Here is a 20,731-nt window from a genome sequence, read left to right as displayed (position 1 = left end):
ACAAAAATTACATACCTGTCGATTAGGAAAAGGGCCAACTTGTGATCAGTTTTAAAACCTTTCAAATCTCTCAGCTCTCTCCACTTGGTGAATGCCCGACCAAGGTTTACACGTGTTTGGGCTCGAGCCCTATCACTGTCCCGTTTAGCCTTCTTCTGTTCTTTTTCCTTTAGATGGTGCTCCGTCTTTATCTGCCATGACATCGAAAGTAGAACCAAGTCCTTATAGATGCATCTGGTAAAACTCAGGCTCCTTCTTCTTCTGTGGTTTAATGGCTGTGGGCCGCTGCAGGCGTGCAGACTTACTTCCGCATCCGGGTGCCGTATTCTGGTTTGCTGACTTCCGCTGTGTCCGACCCAACCGAGGCTACGCTAAATAGCCATATAGAGAAAGGCTTTTTTGTCGCAGTTGGGTTCAGATAAATATGCGGATCTTCAAGGGGGGCGGGTGATACAAACTAGGGACAGTTTGATAAATGGTAAAAAGTTCCGCACAGCTGCTTTAAATCATTTTATCCCCATTTAAGTTAGCGGAGCACTAAACCAGAAGTTAGCCATTTAGGTGGTGGAGATAAGACGCTCAGCCACACTTGGTCGTGCTCTGCTGCTGTTAGTCTCTAGTGCGTCTGCTGTATGGGCTTCATGGTGCAGAAGTAGTGCTGATAATCCCCAGATCATTCGGGCAATGTTATGCGTGGCAGCTGAACCATTTTGGCTTCATGTGCCACTGACCAACTTTCATAGGAATGAACAGGGCCCCGCTTTCATTGCTGTATCCAGTCCTCCTAATACATCAATGCGCGCTACTAACGGGTGGAAGTGTTTTATATAGTAACATTTTAGTGAAAATGCATGCGTTTGGAAGGTCCTGAGCATACGACTGGATACACTGCAAGAGTTGTGTGAGAGTTTGTAAATGGATGTTATGATGTATTTTTTCTGTTCTGAAACGTGGTCCCCAGTGACTTCAATTCATGAAGAATGTTCCCCTTTTTTGCATTCTCCATTTACCATGTAGATGTGTGAGAAAATCAAGAGTTTTAATTAAAAAAGCAACGTAACACGCAGTGAGTAAGTGATATACAAATGGTCATTTTGAGAGTAAAGTATTCTTTTAACTTAGTGTGTTTTTTCCAGAAATCCAGATTCAAATCTTGAGTGAGTAAATTTGGCAGTAAGATGGTGGCAGCTAGTTAATAGTGATAGTGTCAAAAATTATTTTTGCCCTTCACTTCCTCAGCAATCTAAATGTACCACAAAGTTTGACAGAAGTTGTGTTTGCCTTGGAACAACAGTCCCCTCCCTGTTTCTTATTTAAACTGGATTTCTCAAACCCTACCCATGCTGCACAGAAGGTGTTAGCTGTGCTTGCAATATCCGCCTTGTTAATAGTGATTCAGTTGTCTCAGAATGAATACTTTTACTTGCTGTTTAAATGTTTGCTTGGTGTATATTCAGTGGAACACAGTCCTGTCATTAATGAAGTTTTAGGCTGTTTTTTTCTCCTCCTCTTAGTAAAATAGCTCATCTGTCCTTTGAGTGGTTTATGTGACTTTGCACCCTTAAGTTAAGGGTCGCACATTTTCATGTAGCCTTTTAACCAGTATGGTTTTCTCAGATAAGAAAATCATTAATAGTTTTACCTTCCATTATTTCTCAGTCATGTTTTCCCTTTTGCTTTCTCCCTCTTATGTTCACTTTCTCTCCTTCCTCTCTCTTTATCGTCATCTGCCTGTTCCTCTTCCTTGTTTGTGTTTTGTGTGTGTGGTTGTGTGTTGGTGTACATGTGTGTGTGCGTGTATGTGCTGTTGATACCCCATCCCACTACCCTACTTCCCAACACTAGATTACGCTGAGCAGCTACGAATTATGCAGAAGACGAAGGAGAAGCTTGAAATTGCATTAGAAAAGCATCAGGATTGTACGTACCTCTACTCTCCTCCCAATTAGCTTCTTTTCTCTCATCTGTCTGTCGGCCGTAATAAACCATCACCTAGTGTGCCATCACTTCCTCCCTCAAAGACTTTTTTTTTTCCCCCAGAAGCTAATATCATGGGTGTTAGAGGTTTGCTTTGGGAGTGCTGAATGCTCTGTCCTTTAAATCTAAAAATCCACCCTCAGATCTTTTACACTGGTGTTCTTTAAGTGTATTGATTTCAGAGTTATGTATGCATTGTCACTTTCTTTGTTGGTGTACTCACTTTCTCTTAGTTTGAGTCAGTTGGACATATGTGTATAAAAAACGCAAACTGTATCATATAAATAGAGCTCACTAGCTACCCTACCTGTGCATACAAACCTTAATACCTTTATTGCAGCCACATCTTTTATTTAATTATCACCATGTCTTGTGGCTGCATTCTGGTCTGTTGGGCTTCCTGCCAGTGGAGAAACTGGGATATCCGCCTTTGTCAATGTGCTTTTGATTGTTTTTGTGACATCAGCTGTCCAACGCTGTGGATATTTGTGGTCCTGAGTGTGAATTCTAATGTTTTTGGGGACCTTTGCACCTGGCTGACATTTGGATTTGTGCAAAAGAAATATCACACTCTAACCCCCAATGTCCACTGAACGAGGCTGTGTCATGTTCCAGCTCTGTTACGGCTGCTGGGGAAGATGAAATAGCATTCCTTTAGATGCGTGAGCCAAGGTTCTCAATCGCAGGTCTTTTGTCTGTTTCACTCATAGACTCTCTATAAAGATGGACGACACAGCAGCTCCCAAAAGTGAAACCAAAACATCTTGACTGCAAGTATAGGTCATAAATCCCGCCCCCTCCATATTAATGAATGGGACATGGGCCAAACTAAAAACGTCAAGTACATGTCAAACATTTTGGGTTGTTCTTATCATGCTGATGTTCCAGCATGATGTTCCAGTGTTGTTTTAAGTTTGGTTATAACTAGTAATTTGATGTTAAAAAAGAGAGATAGAGTTCATGGTTGACAGCTGTGTGTGCCAGTCGGTGTGCTCCCAATCAAAGGCGCTGCTTGTGATTAGTTGGACGGGTGTGTGAATGGGAACTTTATACCAGTGGAGACTGCGAATGCTCCAGATGACACACCAGTGCAAGGCGGCAGCGGCCGTATCCAGGATATTTTGGCTCCATTTTTCTACAGTAGGGGGAAGTGGAGACGTGACGTCCATCTTTATATACAGTCTGTGGTTTGACTAACATCTCACTCTAGGTTTATTTTGGCCAGCTCGCGTCTCTAAAGTAGGCAATTCACTTGTGAGCCAAAAGATTAAAACCACCAGCAGATGAAGAAAGTAACATTGATTGTCTTGTTACAATGTAATGTTCTGCTGGGAAACCTTTGGTCCTGGCATTTATGTGGACACCACTTGATGCGTTCCACACACCAAAACATGTTCAACAGCAGACTAGGCGCACCACCACCATATGGTGCCATTTTTGAGGGCCAGTGCCATGAGGGGGGTACTTGGTCTGCAACGGTGTTTGGAAGGGCGGAGCATGTCAGTTAGCATCCACATGAATGCCAGGAGTAAAGAATACTCTCTGGAACACTGTAACAAGGAGATCAGCGTTAATCAGTTGGTCTGTCAGTGGTTTCAGTGCCGTTGCTGATCGGTGTATATCAACTGATCACCAAGTGACATTAAATTAATATCTTAAGTAATCTCATCATCAATTTTTCAATAAGCAGTGTTGACAAGTAGACTGTAAACTTCATTGAAGAGGTGGCTGCTGAAGAACAGCCTGCTTGAAGATGCTCTATTTCTGAAACCCTTCCAGCGCACACTGGACTTAGAGAGATGTAGCACAATAATAGAGTGACAAAGCTAGAGTGATTTGAATGACTGCCCAGCTCTTTCCCCAGCACCCTCTCAGAGCTGACTTTTAAGTTACAGTGTGTGGTAAAGAACCACTAATTACTGAGATTTACTCTCAAGTAAAAAGTATTACGAGTCCAAGAATAGTAAAATCTTCAGTTTGTTGTTGGTTCTAACTGGCACTGAAATATTGTGAGTTGTAACGAACAGTGAAGGACAGTCAAGGAGATGTAGACTTTGGGGTGGATTTTTTTTTCTTAGTTCACACAGATAACACGCAGTGTAAGCTTCAATAAACTGCTTTAGTTTTTATCAGTTGCCATGCATCGCTTGTCTTTGCCTGTCTTTGCTTTTGGGATGAACACACTTCTTAATCTGACTTTAACCTTTCACAGCTACTAACGGTGCCACTGTCTGTGCTATTTAATATTTCTGTTCTCCTTGGTTGCATACAAACCTCTTTCTATGGTTTCCACCTTTCCCTTTCTTTTTCTCTTTCTCACTTTCACTGCCCAGCATCTATAAAGAAACTTCAAGAGCAGAATGAGTCTCACCAGGCCAGCCGAGCGAAAATGGCTGAGGGGATGGCTTTAGCACTGGAAAAGAAGGATCAGGTAAAAGCAACTCCATCTTACCGACTGTACAGTCCTGATTTGTGGCTTGTGTACTAATCTCTGTCCATTCTTTACCTGCAGGAATGGATGGAGAAGATGACTGATATAGAAAAGGTAAGTCTTTAAATATATCTTTTGGACTTTCTAATAATACACAATTTATGATGATATTATCTTTAAATGTGACTGTTTTCCACATCTAAAATAGAAGGATCAAGGACTTGTAAAACAGTGCAAGACTTAAATTTGTTGCTTTCACACCTAATGTGTTTGATGTGGTTCAGTTGAACTTGGAGCTGGGGCTGGTCAATATATTGATACTCTGGCAATATTATGATTTGAGACTGTATATTGTCTTAGATTTTGAATATCATAATTAGGGCAGGGTATCAACAGAAATAACTTGGTACCAAGTGTATCGAAACATCTCTAATCAAGCGATATCTGCATTCAGTCCTTCTTGTGCCGGTGGTCTGATCTGGGACCGTCCTGTCTCCTCGCCAGATCAGCAGACGTCCTGTTACAGCCATCTCCAGAGCTGCTATCCCCGTCAGTTTAACATCCGCCCATTAAGTATGAGCTCCACAGCTGCAGCTGCAGCGATCATCCAACACCATGCCGTTTAATGGTCGCAACAAACTCGCACCGACACAAAATGGCTCCACTTTGTCATTAAACCCGTCAATGAAAATCCGTGTGATACTAACAGTTAGTCCTGTGAGTGAGTGAGTGAGTGAGTGAGTGAGTGAGTGTGTGTGTGTGTGTGTGTGTGTGTGTGTGTAGCCGGGCGGACTCTCACAACTTTTCCTGTTGTGAAGCTCACACTCAGCAGCAGGAGCAGCTTCAGTTTCTTTGGTCACCAGACGTCACATTCAACAAAACATCAGTGTTTTACAACACTGTTGGCCAGCTGGGTTGTATTTGAAAGGACAAAGAGAGGTGTTGTATCAGTATACCGAGTGCCATAATCCTCGGGTGCCATTAAACGAGTGTCATTACTCTATCTTTCTCTCTCTCTCGCCCAGCCCTACTTGCAGTTGGTGTGTTTGCCCATTTAGTCCTGCTTTCTTGGGTTGGTAGGAAAGATGTCTATTGAAGTCTGGTGCAGACTAAACAACTGGCTTGAAGTCCCCTGCAAGAGCCCCCGAGGGTCTCAGTGTGGCTCCAGTCAAACTTGTGCAGTGTGTTTTGGTTTTAGTGAGAAAGCAAAGCTGACCAACCCCAGGTTTTAATGTGATTTTAGGATAGTTTAAAAATCTTTCTGCTGATTGTGAAGTTTGGTAAGTAATCCCCTCATCTAGGTTTTAAACAACATATACTGTAGCCTATGTCTGCAAGATTATTTGACAACCATGGTGTCACGTATGTGCGTCATCATATGATTTCAGAAAGTGGAAAGGGGTTAAAACAAAAGTTTGCTGAGCTTGTGTCTTATTCCATTCCATTCGAAGTACATGAAACAAGTGATAAAAGCTAAAGGGAAACAATGTATAATATTTTCCTTGGTCGGGACCAAACAAACCGAATCACAAGTGTGAAAGTACACTTAAACTTGGTTTCTTGAAGCCTGCTCATGCCCGTGTCCGCTGGTATAACTGTTGTATTTGTTTAGGAGAGGGATTCCCTGTCAGCTCGGCTAGAGGAGATGATGGAGCAAAGCTTAGCACTCTTCCAGAAAAGGGATGACCTGGATGAACTGGAGGGCTTTCAGCAGCAGGAGCTGGCTAAAGTTAAACACATGGTGCGTACATGTGGAGTTGGAGGGTGGATCTGCAGCATTACTTAAAAACAATGATGCAGTTTGCTACCATCTTTTTTTTTTTTTTTTTCATTTTGTGTTTAAATTGAAAATTGAAGAAGGAAAGGATATGCTGTCATTTAAATAACTATGCTTTGGAGTAAGTGCAGTCTGCAAGCCTCAGTGCAGGATAGGAGAGACTGTGCATTGGTATGCTCTTTGATTGTAATTAATTTTCCATTTATGTCTGTCAGTTGCTGAAGAGGGAGGAGCAGCTGGGCCAGCGCGATCAGGAGCTCCAGCAAAAGGAGGCTGAAGTTCAGTCGGCAAAGCAAGGGCTGTCTGAGGCTCGAGGGAAATTCCATATTCTGAAACAGCAGCATGAGGAGAGCTGCAGACTCAACTCTGAGCTGGAAATAGAGCGGTAAGAAGGAATGCAACGGGCAGCAGGATGTTATTTTTATGCTTTTTTTTTTTCTTGCTTTTTTTTTTTTCTTTTTCTTTTTCCCAAAACAATTATTTTGGTATTTTGGTCAAGCTTCTGAATTAGCTGTGTTGTCAGACAGCTGAGCTTTCCTAGACAATTGGACAGTCAGTTAAAAATGCAAACCTTATCCCCCAGGTGTATCCCCATCAGTTACATTGGTAACTTGCCTGTCATTCTCGGAACCCATTGGCTGTATTCGGCGTCTGACTTCCGGCAGACGGCGATACAGCCTCTGGGGGCAGACCCCTGATTTTTTGGCATTCCGGTTTGATTTGGGCGGAGGAGGCAAATTTCCGTTTTTGACTTCCGTTTATATATAAGTAAATCTGCTGAAACATTGCGATGGATTCAGAGTTTGCAGTGACGGCAATTATGTTCCGCCTTGTTAGTTCACCGCATGGAGCGTTTAACCTGGCAACAACTGCAGCCGGCTCAAACGTGATTGATCAATATCACGCGGACTACAAACAGCCTACAACTGGAAACCAGGGCTCTTCCGCTCTTCTTCCGGAGGCAAGATCTCCAGGGTTTGCCTACAGACTCTACATTCACTGAATGTAGAGTCTGTATATAGAGACTACTTGCCTGTTAACTTTAAAGTTAACGAATCCAAAAAAAAAGTTTTATTTGTGCCCTAACCTATAAATTATAAGTTTACCTTTGTTGTTGAACCATGGATTTTGTGAAAGAACAGCAGAAGACAAAGTGTATGTCATTGAATTTGCACAGAGAGGAGCTGCTGTTGCTCAGAGAGGAGGCAGACAAGAAGATCAGTGAGCTGGATGGACGATGCCAGGAGCTGCAGTCAGTTATCCAGCAGGTCTCTGAAGATTTCCAGAAGGTCAGTTCTGAACACAAGTTGCATAAGCTACACTCGATGACTGTACTTCTTTAATGAAGTTACGATCATTTTTCAAGGCAGCTGTCTGTGAATTGAGTGAGTTTGTGAATTGTTTGTATTTCAGTCACAGAGTATGGTGTCGACCTTAGAGAGGTCCCTCCAGGAATTACAGACTGAACATGACGCCCTGAAATTACAACAACAAAAGGTCAGAACAGCCTCAAATTGACAGTCATATTTTGAATGACTTATTTTCTCCCTCAGGCAACAGGACAAGTTAAGGCTGTCACTTTGAATGACTGTAAAAACACATAGCATCATCCTAAAATTAGTTATAGTTTGACAGTGTTCCACTTTGCTTAACCATTTTCCATAATTTTTGGCAAAAGCCAAAATTATACTTCCCTCTTGCTTTACACATGCCTAGTGTTGTGATCATCTATCTTGCATTCACAAGGTGAGCATCACAATCAGAGGTTACTGGGCAATAGATCAAGGTCACACTGCATTTTATCAGTGACCCCTGATGGAGAACAATAGGAACCCAATTCAAATAGTCTGGTGTGCTTTTAGACTGAGTTTAAATTTTTTTAAACATGTTCCCATGTTTGAATTATTGCTGAAATTTGCCTAACATAGTACATGATATCCTTAATATTTCAGTATACAGTAAGCAGTCAACATCTTATCAGGTTTTCATGGAACTCCTCAAGCATTAATTAATCAGAATGACAGTGTTTTTAAGGCAGGCAGATTCAGGGAGTTTCCTACTATCTCTGGAGCAGACAGGAAATACAAGTTTCCAATATCTTATAAGGCTTTTAGAATAGCAGTATTAACAATTTAGGCTTTGTGAGTTAGTCATATACTTCTTTGACTTTATCAGGCTGCTGTAACAGAGGAGGACAAGGAGCGCTTGTTAGTGGACCTTCAGAAGAAAGTGACATCTCTGGAGAGATGGTTGCAGAGTAACCTGAGCCAGGATGAACATCTGCAGGAGCTCCTCCACGAGGTAAAGAACATCTGGAGCAATGCTTAGTTTAAGCTACTGTTGGCTGTGACTGTGTAGATAATTTGTCAATTATCATGTGTTAAAATGAAATTGATTAAAGGCAGGATTAAGTCAAAGGCTTGATTTGTAATTTTTTGACTGTAAATTACAGGTGTGTTTACGTAATGATGAAAAATTAGCATTATGTAAATTATCTTTGGTTAATTGATAGTAATATAAATTACTGGAACATTTTACTGCTGTGTTTACAAACAGTCACCATCATCTGAAATAGGTTTAGTTGTTGCCCGCTGTTGGTCTTTTTATTAAAAGAATAGTCAGTCTTTTTATAGAAGCTTACACTGCTTTAATCATCTGACGATTTTGTCGAACATGTTGTGTATTAAAATTAATATATATAATGTGGAGCCTACCTTATATGTATTAAGGAATGAAACAGAAGCCAAACAAGCTATTTATCAGTCCACTTGTTGCCTTTTCAGAAGTCTAGCCTGGAGCAAAATTTGGAGGAGACCAGAGCAGAGCTGCTGCTGGTTAGGACAAACCATGCGGATACTGTCAGCTCTCTGGAGACACAGGTAAACCACTGCATCTCTTCACTAAAGAACCTGAATCCATTAAATCTTCAAACCTGTGATTTTAAATATGTTTTTGTGAATTAAGTAGAATAATAACTGCTGTAATATTTCATCATTGGGCTAAATTAGGATGCATAGGTCACTAACATTTGATTGTGTGTATCTTTCAGGGGAACAAAAAGAGGGCTCCTTTATTTATTCCTGTTGTCACTAACATGACTTAAGTCATTTCAGATTTCCTCATTTTAATTTCAGTCCATGCCCAATCCAAAGGATAGGATGATTTTGACAAAGTTTCTGCAGGAAAACAATATGTGGCTTTCCCAACTTTGATATTTAGTACAAGTGTTGTCAAGTTGTCTTAGCAAAGGTAAAATCAGTGTGACAGAATGCCCCTCCAGTTTCGTGTTTTCTGTCTGATCTAGGTATCCAGAATGAGCTGCAGCATTACTGAGCTGCAGACCCTTCTACGACACAAAGACGACTCCTCCAGAGCCTACAGAGAGAGAACAGACTCACAAGTAAGCATACAGATACAGTACTGCAAGAATAACTGATCACGACATTATTAAATTACCTTAAGCAACTTCTTTATCAAATTAACAGAATATAAACAGATTTCTTTTGAATGGCTGATAATGTTGCTCACAGTGTGGAAGTCAGTTGACTGCGATTATAAAGTGCTTTAGCAGTCTTAGCGACCCCTGAGAGCGCTTTAAAACAGGTACCATTTACACACCTGTGGCTGAGTCTACCATGCACCGTACCATGGTGCCATCTGATAAACCCAAACACCAATTAGGTGTTCAGTATGTTGCCCAAGGACACTATGACATACAGGCTGCAGAGGCCAGGGATCGAACCACTCTATGACTGCTCTACCTCCTGAGCCACAGCTGCCCTGCTGAGCCAGAGCCACACCAGTCACAATCAATCATTGTTCTACTTTCTGTTTCAGATAGCTAATTTGGAGCAGCAAATCCTTGAGAGTAGTGAGAGACTGAAGAGTGCAGAGCATCAGATCATAGAGAAACAGCATCACATGGATAAACTGGTGAGTACCACAACAGTCAAGAGCACAAAATGAGTCTTATTTATTTATTTATTTATTTATTTATTTATTTTTTTCCGGATAGAAATTGCTCGTCATTTTCCAAAGTGGCTGAGAGAGTATACAGACTTATCACTGAGCCTGTACATTTGTGGCTGCAGGATGCTCTCTGAGCCCTTGTCAGGTATAATTCTCAGCAAATTGAGAAAAATGGTTGGGAAAAGTAAACAAGCAGAATAGAACCAAAAATAGAATATAAGAGGGATCTATGGTGATAACGTTTTAGCACTTGCCTCAATGAATGATTGGACAGGTGGCACGGTGGTGCAGTGGTTAGCATTGTCACCTCACAGCAAGAGGGTTCCTGGGTCGAACCACGGGTTGGGGGTGCCCTTCTATGAGGCGTTTGCATGTTCTCCCAGTGTCAGCGTGGTTTTTCTCCATTTACTCTGGCTTCCTCCCACAGTCCAAAGACATGCAGGTTAATTGGTGACTCTAAATTGTCCGTAGGTGTGAATGTGAGCATGAATGGTTGTCTGTCTCTGTGTGTCAGCCCTGTGATAGTCTGGTGACCTGTCCAGGGTCTATCCTGCCTCTAGCCCAATGTCAGCTGGGATAGGCTCCAGCCCCCCCACGACCCTTATCAGGATAAGTGGCTACAAAAATGAATGAATGAATTATTGGAAAGGGATTCATAGGTAGTTAATCATTAAAAGCATATTAAATGTGATCCATATGGAAGGCCTACGATATTAACTTGTCAGCAAGGAAAACATCTCCCTGAAAATCTGGAAACCGTTTCTCGACAAATGGTCTACAACCCAGCAGAAGTGAACTGATTCATAGCTTATGTTCTTTACATTAGGTGACTAGGGCCTATCCATGGTGCATCACATCCTCATTTATGTGACATTTTGGTTGCCAAGGGGTGTGTGTGTGTGTGTGTGTGTGTGTGTGTGTGTGTGTGTCCCCACTTTTTTTTTTAAATCGTTTGTTACTGTCTTGTTCTCTATATTTGTCTCAACTGGACACTACCTCATCTTGCCTTTGTGTGGCATTCATATTGCTGCTTTAGTAATGTACACATTATCTGTCCTTAAAAACCCCAATAAAGAGACTTGGGGGGGAAGCATATTAAAAATAAAATTCACATGTTCATTGACAAATTCACACAATTAAAGGATTGAATTAAAAATGAAATGAAAGTAAAAATTGCCACTCCTGCTCAACATGTCATTACTCATCAAATCCCAGCAAAATGAAAGTGAAAATATTACAACTAAAGTGAAGGATTTAAAAATTCTTTACTTTGATGTCTTATGGTGGTAATATCAAGGACAACACTGTTGCAGACAGCAATGTACACTCCTTAATGTTCCTAATTTCTGTTAGCTACTCAGACAGTCAAGTCAGGTTTTTGAAAGTCATCCAGGGCACTATTTCAGAAAGCAGGCTCAATAAAGTCTGAGTGAAATCCCGATCTCGTAGTTAACTGAGCCTGAGCTGGGAAACTCTTAGGTGTTGGTTCCAGAACAGCTGATCAGAATTAGTTCAATCAACTCTGAGTATGTTCAGCCTGAGGGAAGCGCGTTTGCAGTGAACACCAAAAGCCATCATCAATGGAGCACAGAAAACATGATTTTCATGTGGAAATTTTTATTTGAAAAGTATTCATAAATCATTACATAATGTATCCACATAGATTAATTTCTTATTAACACTGACAACCCTGCAGTCCTGTGGAATTCTTTGATGATCCTTTCTGATTTATGCCCAGGGGAAACAACAAAAATGGGCAAAAGTCTTTTCAGAGCCAGAGTCACTTTTCTTACAGCCTGACAGACTGTTGCCTTGCTGATGTGTTTAGTGTCTCTGATGTTATAAAGAAAACTGACGTTGCCTTAGAATCAAAGGGCAATGCATACAATTTGCTGTGATGATAATGCAAATCAACGATGTGTAATATTTGATATATCTGGGTGAAACAGATAAATGATAGAGAGTGAGGTGAAATTGTATCTTTCATATAGACGTGAAGATGGGGTCTAATCACCATCTCCTGTCGCAACAGCCCCTGAATAAATTGTGCCTCAACGTCCACGACTTTATTCACAAAAGGACATGCCTTGTCTCTCCTACCTGCTACATGCTCAGCAGGCGATCAGCCTCTAGATGAAGCAAACCTGCAAGCCAGCAGGTCTGTTAACAGAAACCTTAGAGGAGCACTGTGTAGGATTTAATGGCATGTTGTGGTGAGGAGTGCAAAGTGCAACCAGCTGAATGAGATCGACCACAAACTTTAAACCTGCACCATCTAATCTGCAGCATTTCATTTACTCACTGTCATTCAGTGTTTGGAGAATATTTCTCCTACCTCTTGTCTTTCTGCCATTTTCTCCTCTGCTAAAAATACTCTTAATCCTCTTTAAAGTCCTCCTCCCTGTTCCTAACATTTTTTAACCCTGAGGAGCTCTCTTATGGACGAAAAGGCTTTGTTAACACCTTTTATCTTTGCCTGGACCTTGTCTTAACTTTAAGGGGAAATTCTAAGAAAACGTCATAATTCTAAGAAAACTAGGAAGCTTTGTGAATATGGCCCAAGGTGATTTTAACTGGTAAAAACTGGTTGAATAAAGCAGTTTCATGTTTAAAAAAAACACAACTCAAAAAAACACATAAGGCACTCTCTAGAGCCAGTGTTTGGTTTGTCTGTTCTGGGCTACTGTAGAAACATGATGGTACAACATGGCGATCTCTGTAGATGAGGACCTGCTCCCTATGTAGATATTAATGGCTTATTCTAAGATAACAAAAATGCAGTTATTCTTATTTTCAGGTGATTATTCACTAAAGAAAACATACTTATTATATTCTATTTCTGCCAATATATTCCCCTAAATCTGACGTACTGGACCTTCAATTACTGGTTTACTATTTCCATAACATCCAATTTTGTACCTCTATTAATTAAAGTTGAGTAGAACAACCATATTCACTTTTGAGTGTAGTTGATTGAACTAAATGAAAAAATGTCAGTTCTAGTGTGCAGTCACAATATATGAATTAATACACTTAGCCATTGATTCACAACCTGAACCCATTTGTAACATATATAACAAAAAAAAGGATATGTTGCTACTCTGAAAACTGAAATTGAAAGTTGTTCTTTGAAAATTGTTTATGTGCACTCATGTCCTTTTTAAGTGAAAGTAATGGATTTCAATCTGTTTGAAATTTAGTTAAAGTGGGTTTTGTACGCATATCTTTACAATGCATTTGTTTGTGTGTTTTGATCAGCAAGGAGAGTGGAGTGCAGAAAAGGCCTTTCTGGATCAGCAAGTGTGTTTGTTACAGCAGCAGAATCAGGAGAAGGTCAGCTGCCTGGAGGAAACCATTACCTCTTTACAGACAGAAAAACGGACACTGCAGGATGCAGTGGTATGCTCTGCTTCTTATTTTCAACTTGATTTTGATTTTAAAGACTTACTGTAATGTTTAATACTATGCTGTTACACTGAGGGACGTGGGTTAACGGATCAGTAGTTAATATAAATGTATGTGTTACAGTGTAGAGAGAGCACAGATACTTTCTCTTTCCTGTTCCTTGTGTACTAGGCTGATCTGGACAGGCAGAGGCGCGAGGTAAACTCCACTCTGAGCCAGTGGACAGAGGAGCTGGAACAGTGCAGGGTAAGATCAACTACAGAGTGTTAATATTCTCCTCTGATATTCAGTGTTTTTATCGAGGAACATGTAATGGAAAAAAAATCCATCTGTTCCAACTATTCAGGATCAGTCTGTCAGTGTATTGAGAAATAAAAAAATTGTTGCTCAGATACTAAACACATGCTCTCCCATATTTTATATACTTGTAGTCTTCACATTATATGGCACAGCTTCACTGACAGCAATATTGCAAAGCCAAAAGCTACATATTTAGTACTGAAGCTACCAGTACTGAACCAAAATTGTCAGATCCACTAGAAATATAGAGGTCTGAAGATTCAAAGGAGGCCATATTAATATAGGAAAGCAGAGTGTATTTGTAGTCTTCTTGTCTTGGTGTATTCCCTCAGGCAGAACTGAACAGTCGGCAGACAGTGAGCACGGAAATTGCCAAAGCTCTAGAAGAAACCAGACGACAGAAGGAGGAGCTGCAAACACAGGTCTGTAGGAAAAGACACAGCACACAATATTCACAACAATAGGAGGATAACAGCTAGAGATGTAATGGTATGAAAATTTCATATCACTGTTATAGTGACCAAAATTATCACGGTTATCATTATTATCGTTGTATTGTTGAAATGTGCTGATAATGTTCAGAAAGTACTTATACACATACTGAAATCATTTAACCAAGTTTTATTTCGAAAAACAAATAAAATAAAAAACACTATGTAGTTTCTATCTAACAGAAAGTCTAGCATGTTTGATTTTCTTTTTGTCGTTCATGATTACTCCCATCACAGCCGTCACTTTGACCAATAGAAACACAGAAGGGCAACAACACCCCAGCCTTTTTAATATTTCCTCTAGGAATGTTACCACACAGAGTGTCAACCTGCTGAGTACTGCCATTAGCATCAAGCTAGCAAACAATGTTATTTCTTCATAATGGAGATGGACATAAAGTAAGAAAATTAAAAAATAGTGGTGGGGCTTTTACTCACCACAACTGCAATTTTTATATTTATTAATCCCTCTGTGTTTTTATATTTTTACTCTTTATCCGCCCCCCTTGCCTTGATAAAGTTAATGCATCGCACTGTCATTTCAAACACAACACTTCCTGAATTTGTTTCAAATTAAAAGCCCCCTTATAACCTCAGCTGAGAGAATCCCTCCATTTTCTAAATAGGCCTTTATTGTGAAACATTTGTAGGAACTTGGTTGCGGAGGATTCAGTGACTTGTATGTTTGCGTATGGTACTTCAAATGTAGCTCCTGCTGTCTGCTGGTGCTTTTTATGTTACTACAACAACATTTCGGCTGGCACGTGAACAGACACAGTGACTGATAGTAAAAGTAATAAAAATGGGACAAGAATAACCCGATGACATCACACACATCGTGAAAGACGACCAGGGATAATTGGTGTGTACCATCGTGTAGTGTGCCATGTCTGTCAGCCAAGTCATGGCACAATTTTATGACTCCACAATCGTGTAATGTGACATAGTAACTTTCAGAACAGGCAGAAAAGTCGTGAAGTGTGAACCAGGCACAGGTACACTCGCTGTATAGTTGTGGGTGTTGGTCACGGAGATGGCTCATCAAATTTCAAGTGTTACGCCCCTTCGCAGAGACTTTTTTTCTGCAGACAGGGTGACTATCTTCAATTAGTTTCCCCTCAGCATCCTTATAAAACCCAAAATACGTCCAGAATTCTGACTTTGTCCTTTTGGGGGGGGGGGGGATCTCCAGAACACTGTCCATGCGGGTGCCTTCCACCATGTTTTCAGAGGCCAAACATTGCAAACTGTGCGTGCGCGCCTGTGTCTTAGGGACTGCTGCTGCTTTTCCAGGCAATAAGCAGTATCACAGTGAGTTTTTCGAAAGTGCGGTAATCAAACACGGTTTTAATGATAATTAAAATTTGAAACAGTAATACTAACCGTTGGGAATTTTACCGCGGTTTATCATTTTACCGGTAATCGTTATAACAGCAAAGGGTCCCCCTTAAATGATGTAGCAGTCTCCCTCTGGACCAGATGCAAACACTTGTACTCCCATGGAGGGACAGGAGAGTCATTAAGCAGCAGACTGTACCTTCATTTGATCACCCACAGATTATAAGACAATGTCAAAGAAATTCAGAGCTGGTTGTCCTCCTGCATATGAAATCTTGTACTGTGTAATGAAAAGTGTTTGCCTTTGCTTGTTGTCAGGTTGGAGAGCTGACCACATCTCTACAGACCTCACAGCAGGAGCTGTCCAATGTCACTGAAAAGTTAGCACGGAAAGAAGAAGACATCAAAACACTCCAGAATGGTATGCACACACACATTTCAAATCCTTTAAACAAATAGGTCCCTGTGCTTCAATTTTTTAATGATGAGTTCAAGTATTTCCTCCCCGTGTAACAGTTTTTCATTTCTTAAAATGGTAAACCAGGGTTGGACCAAATATCTGCTTACCATTTTATTACAAATCAGATGTGGTCCATACAGTGTGTGGTTCACCACCATGACGAGAAATGTGATGTGATTAGTTTCTGATGGAGGCCTTGGTGAAGAGATTCCAAGTAAATACGCATTTTATTCTAAAGGTAAAATGACAGAAAAGAACAGAACATGTGGAGAGATTTAATATGAAGGTTACATGACAGTCTTACTTTGCGGGCTGTTAACATCTTTGATCTAAAAGAGTGGTAGTGGCATTTGAGCCTTAACTGCAGTTACAAGCATTGCTAAAATCATGAGCTGTATTATTTAATATTTTGTATTTGGAATTTTTGAAATAAATACAAAGGTTGCAAATTTTCTTCAAAATTGTTGATTTTGTTCACCTACACTGCGTGATTTTTGGCAGGAAAAAAACGTGTGTTTGTGTGTGTTGCAGAGGTGCAGCAACGGCAGGCATCGCTGGTCCAGCTGCAGGAGGAGGTACAGCAACAGCAAGCCCAACTCGAACAGATGGAACTGGACAAAGACTCCCAGCTGAGCAGCCTGAGGGAGGAGCTGCTCAACCAAACACAGCAGCTGGATAGCTGCCAGGCACGGGTCAGTCAGAAAAACCTACATACATATATGCTCTTGTTTGATACTTAGAATACTGATGCAGCAAGCACTATTAGTAAGCTTTTAGGGATTAAAGTCCAATCAATGTTTCTCCTGTAATTGTTGTTTTATTCAACTACTACCCAGAAGTCAACAAGTCACCAAACTTTCATCTCTATTGCATTTTCCATGACAACAACTATATCCAGGGAAGACCAGTATTTCATATTTTACACTCATTCTTGAGAATTGGGACAAAACCTTACTCGGGAGGGGGGGGGGGGGGGGATTTTTACTCTGCAATTAGGCAGGAAAATATATTTTAAAAGATCAGAGTCTTGACTATTAAACCTTGTACTGGGCCATGCTCCCAGTGACTTAATTTTTTCTTGAATAGCACATGATGGATGTCAGAGGCAAGATCTGACAGAGTTGGCGACAGAGTTGACAAAACGTTATATATTCATTTGTCAAAGTTGCTAAGAGTTCTCTTAATTCTAATCAAAATACTAATTTTTAAACCATGATTCTTATTTAGTTTGGATATAGAAGGGCCACAGAGTTGAGCTGTTATGGTTGAGACACACCTGTTAGCAATATTATTTAATGAATTTATCATAAAATAAAAGGCTTACCAGCACTCGGAAACCAGAAAGTGAGACAGGAGTCCTTGTGATGGAGCTGACTCCTTTTATACCTGATTTTCTGATGGAGTCTGATGAGTTCTGGGACACATCTTAAAAGGGCCAACATTTTTACAAAAAGATATATTTTAAAACAAAGAGAATTATAGCAAAACATTTTTACAATGGTGTCAGTACATACTGTTAGGTTTAGATTTTGAAGGCTTTGAACACATTTTTTAGGTATTTAAGTTGTAAATTCTTGTCTGGGGCAAGGCTGTTTTCTGACGGTGGGAAAGTTAAGAAGTTGAAAAAATAAAAGCAGATTGAAATATTTTATGAATCATAATTTTTTTCTTACATATAAATACAAGAAACAATATAAGTGTGTTGATAAGTTGTAGTTTTAAGGGTTTTTTGGCAGGACATGATTTATCCCAGTGGATATTTAACTAAAGTTTGACCTTAAAGAATTAAATAATTGTTTATAATGTCTTGTGTGTTGTACTTAGGGGTGGGCGATACGGCTGAAAAGTATATCACGATGTAGCTGGTTCATATTGATTGATAACGATAATTATCCATTTTTTTTTTAATAACCGATTTGAAATAAGGACCAGGAGAAAATAAATAAATTTTAACACATTTATTTTAAACTCAATATCTTTCTTTTGATTTCGATCACAGTCATCAGTCAGGGCACACGGAGGTAAATGTAATGTCAACACAACCATTAGAAAACACTCATATAAATGAACATACACAAGATGGTATTAAAACTACTACTCGACTATTTCCTCGCTATATGCACTCATTCTTGCTACTCACTCCACGCTGTGTTGTGTTCAGTGTTGCCAGATCTTGGGAGCGAAACAAGCAACCAGGACCAGCAACCAAAATTACTTTACAAATACATTATATTTACTGCCCTTGAACTCTACCAAACCAACTAGCCGACCAAAAAAGTGGAAAGAATAAATGAATGAATGAAAATGAAAGTAAAGAAGTTGGATATAACAAGCCATTTTACTTTCACTGTAACAGTGCTGGTATGCTGGACAATATCTGAATGATATCACACAAAATCTGAATCTGCACACTGCTTTTGTATCGTACCCCTCTTGAAGTCTAATCTTTTAATCCTCTCTCTTTCTACAAATCTTTATTGTATTTTTCCATATTTCGCCCACTTGTTAGTGAAATAGTTAGTCACGCAATTTAAATGTGAAAAGTCTCATTGACTGACCGTCACCTGTGTGTATGCGGAGAAGGAGAGGGGCGGAGGGAGCGGAGCTGTGGAAACATCCTGCAGTCTGACGTACTATCATGCGTTTAAATAACTTATTAGACGGATATATATAGAAAAAGGCAACGTTTAGAGAGCAAGCCCAAATAAGCAACTCCACTTTAGAAACAAGCCCAAAAAAAACGCAACCTGCAACTACCAGTATTTGAAAGCGACTTTACAAAAGAGCAAGCCCAAAGTCGCGGCTAATAAGCGGACCTTGTGTTCACACATGAGGATGGCGCGACCAAACCTGACGTTGTTAGCTGTTTGCTTGACACCGTTGCTAGGTTACCAGGGAGCGAGTGTGTTCCTGCAACCAACCAACTCCGAGGGTAACTTGCATGGCTTTCCTCGTGTTTTTCCCCAACACAATACAGTAATATCGACAGTGCAGAAGTGTTTATCGCGAGATGATATGTTATCGTTTTATCGCCCACCACTAGGCCAATGTTTTGCACACCTTCAGTGCTGTAATTATTTTTTGTTTTTTATGCATGTAATTATTCTTTTTTCTCTTTGTATGTGCCACCACCAGTTTGCTCTGATCTTATTTTTATATTGATTTACCATAGGACTTCAAATAAAAGTCGAGCCCCAATTAAACGCTGAGCCATTCTTACTAGGCGGGTGCTTATTTACTTGTTTTTTGTTTTTTGTTTTTTTACATAATTTTTTGGTGCTAAATGTAGTCTTTTTGTTGTTGGTAAATGTAGGTTATCAATAAAAATCAAAACTTTTAAATTGCATTGTTAAAAATGTGAAAATATAGTATTGCCTACCAACTGAGCTTGTGTGCACAGTACGCTTGAGCGCATCCATCCAAGGCTGTGGATCAATGCCAAGTTTTACCACTTTATCACTATTCCCTCTGACTTGTAGCTTAGTGTTACGGGTCGACTCACGCATCACTACTCAGCTCAGTCTATAAATGCTGTACACAACAGTAGACATTAAGTTCTATTCAGGCCGGCAGAACCAGCAGCGCATAGGCTTTACAGTGCACGGCACTGCTGCTGCTAACCATTTTATTGCAGCACAGAGTGTCTGCCAGCAACCAATTACTTGCACAGGCTTCCTACAACTTGTTTCAACGGTACCGATTTAATCAGAAGACAAATTAAACAGGATGACTTGCCAATGTGAAAATCAAAAGAAAGCATAGAATAATGTACTGAAGGAGACTGTTGTGCCATCACATTTTTTTGTGGTTTGAGGGCAAAGATCTGGTCGCCGCTGTGCAACACTCCGCAATACAATTAGGTCCGAAAAGAAACCTCGGAGGAACGCTTTGCAAGGAGTCTTTGAAAGGAGCCGAGCCTGGCGTAAAACCGGAGAGAGCAGGCAGCACAGCCACAGCACCCCCGCCCAAAAATATCACATCACGATATAGATCATTTCATATCCCGATAACGATACATATCACGATATAGCACATTTTAATCCAATGAATAAAAAGTTCCCCAAATGACGAAAAATATTGCCGTAAAAAGTGTAATTTGTGTCACAACGATATAAATGATAGAGCAAAATATGAAATGATAGACATTTTTATCTCTCGTCACTAGGGCTGTAGTCTTGTGGTCAACTAATCGATTATTTGGTCGCTGTGCTCTCATCCGACCAAATTCTCATAAGTCGAAGAATCGCCGTGTTGCTTTCATAAGGAGAAAATTGCTATCAATAGCTTTCAAGGATTAATCCATTATTTCCTGCGGTGGGGGGACAGGCTAAGTTTCCTCTGAAAATGGGGGTGTTTTCAAAACACCCCTGTTGTTGACAGAAAGTTGGACTCGCCCACCATCACGCTCAGCGTCGCGGTGACGCAGACCTCCTGCGTGTTTCTGTATACTACTCCGCTCGTCGCTAGGCTAATGTATACCATGTAAAATGCCATAGGCTGGCACTAATAACGTTAGCATGTTGTATTTGCTTTGAAAACATGTTTAGTATAAGACAGTTGTGTTGTTGGTGAATGTTGTGAGT

At 40.3% G+C, this 20,731-nt stretch overlaps 1 protein-coding gene across 2 annotated transcripts in view; it reads left to right on the top strand.

The window, feature by feature from the left end:
• The window catches only part of golga1 (golgin A1), a 39,219-nt gene that overhangs the window by 9,326 nt on the left and 9,162 nt on the right, over window positions 1–20,731 (top strand). Inside the window, exons 4-19 of one of the 2 annotated variants that reach the window (XM_049578775.1) lie at window positions 1,846–1,920; window positions 4,311–4,408; window positions 4,490–4,522; window positions 6,021–6,149; window positions 6,401–6,570; window positions 7,363–7,474; window positions 7,599–7,682; window positions 8,361–8,486; window positions 8,969–9,064; window positions 9,490–9,585; window positions 10,023–10,118; window positions 13,413–13,553; window positions 13,731–13,805; window positions 14,192–14,281; window positions 16,007–16,109; window positions 16,680–16,840. In XM_049578775.1, the coding sequence (XP_049434732.1) occupies window positions 1,846–1,920; window positions 4,311–4,408; window positions 4,490–4,522; window positions 6,021–6,149; window positions 6,401–6,570; window positions 7,363–7,474; window positions 7,599–7,682; window positions 8,361–8,486; window positions 8,969–9,064; window positions 9,490–9,585; window positions 10,023–10,118; window positions 13,413–13,553; window positions 13,731–13,805; window positions 14,192–14,281; window positions 16,007–16,109; window positions 16,680–16,840 (1,685 nt within the window). The remainder of the gene's footprint in view (window positions 1–1,845; window positions 1,921–4,310; window positions 4,409–4,489; window positions 4,523–6,020; window positions 6,150–6,400; window positions 6,571–7,362; window positions 7,475–7,598; window positions 7,683–8,360; window positions 8,487–8,968; window positions 9,065–9,489; window positions 9,586–10,022; window positions 10,119–13,412; window positions 13,554–13,730; window positions 13,806–14,191; window positions 14,282–16,006; window positions 16,110–16,679; window positions 16,841–20,731) is intronic. The other variant, XM_049578776.1, reaches the window with a different exon arrangement.

Source organism: Epinephelus fuscoguttatus, linkage group LG6 (genome assembly GCF_011397635.1).
Source record: "Epinephelus fuscoguttatus linkage group LG6, E.fuscoguttatus.final_Chr_v1".
Taxonomy (NCBI): domain Eukaryota; kingdom Metazoa; phylum Chordata; class Actinopteri; order Perciformes; family Serranidae; genus Epinephelus; species Epinephelus fuscoguttatus.
The sequence above is the reverse complement of the archived record's forward strand: the minus strand, read 5'-3'. Positions and strand labels throughout refer to the sequence as shown.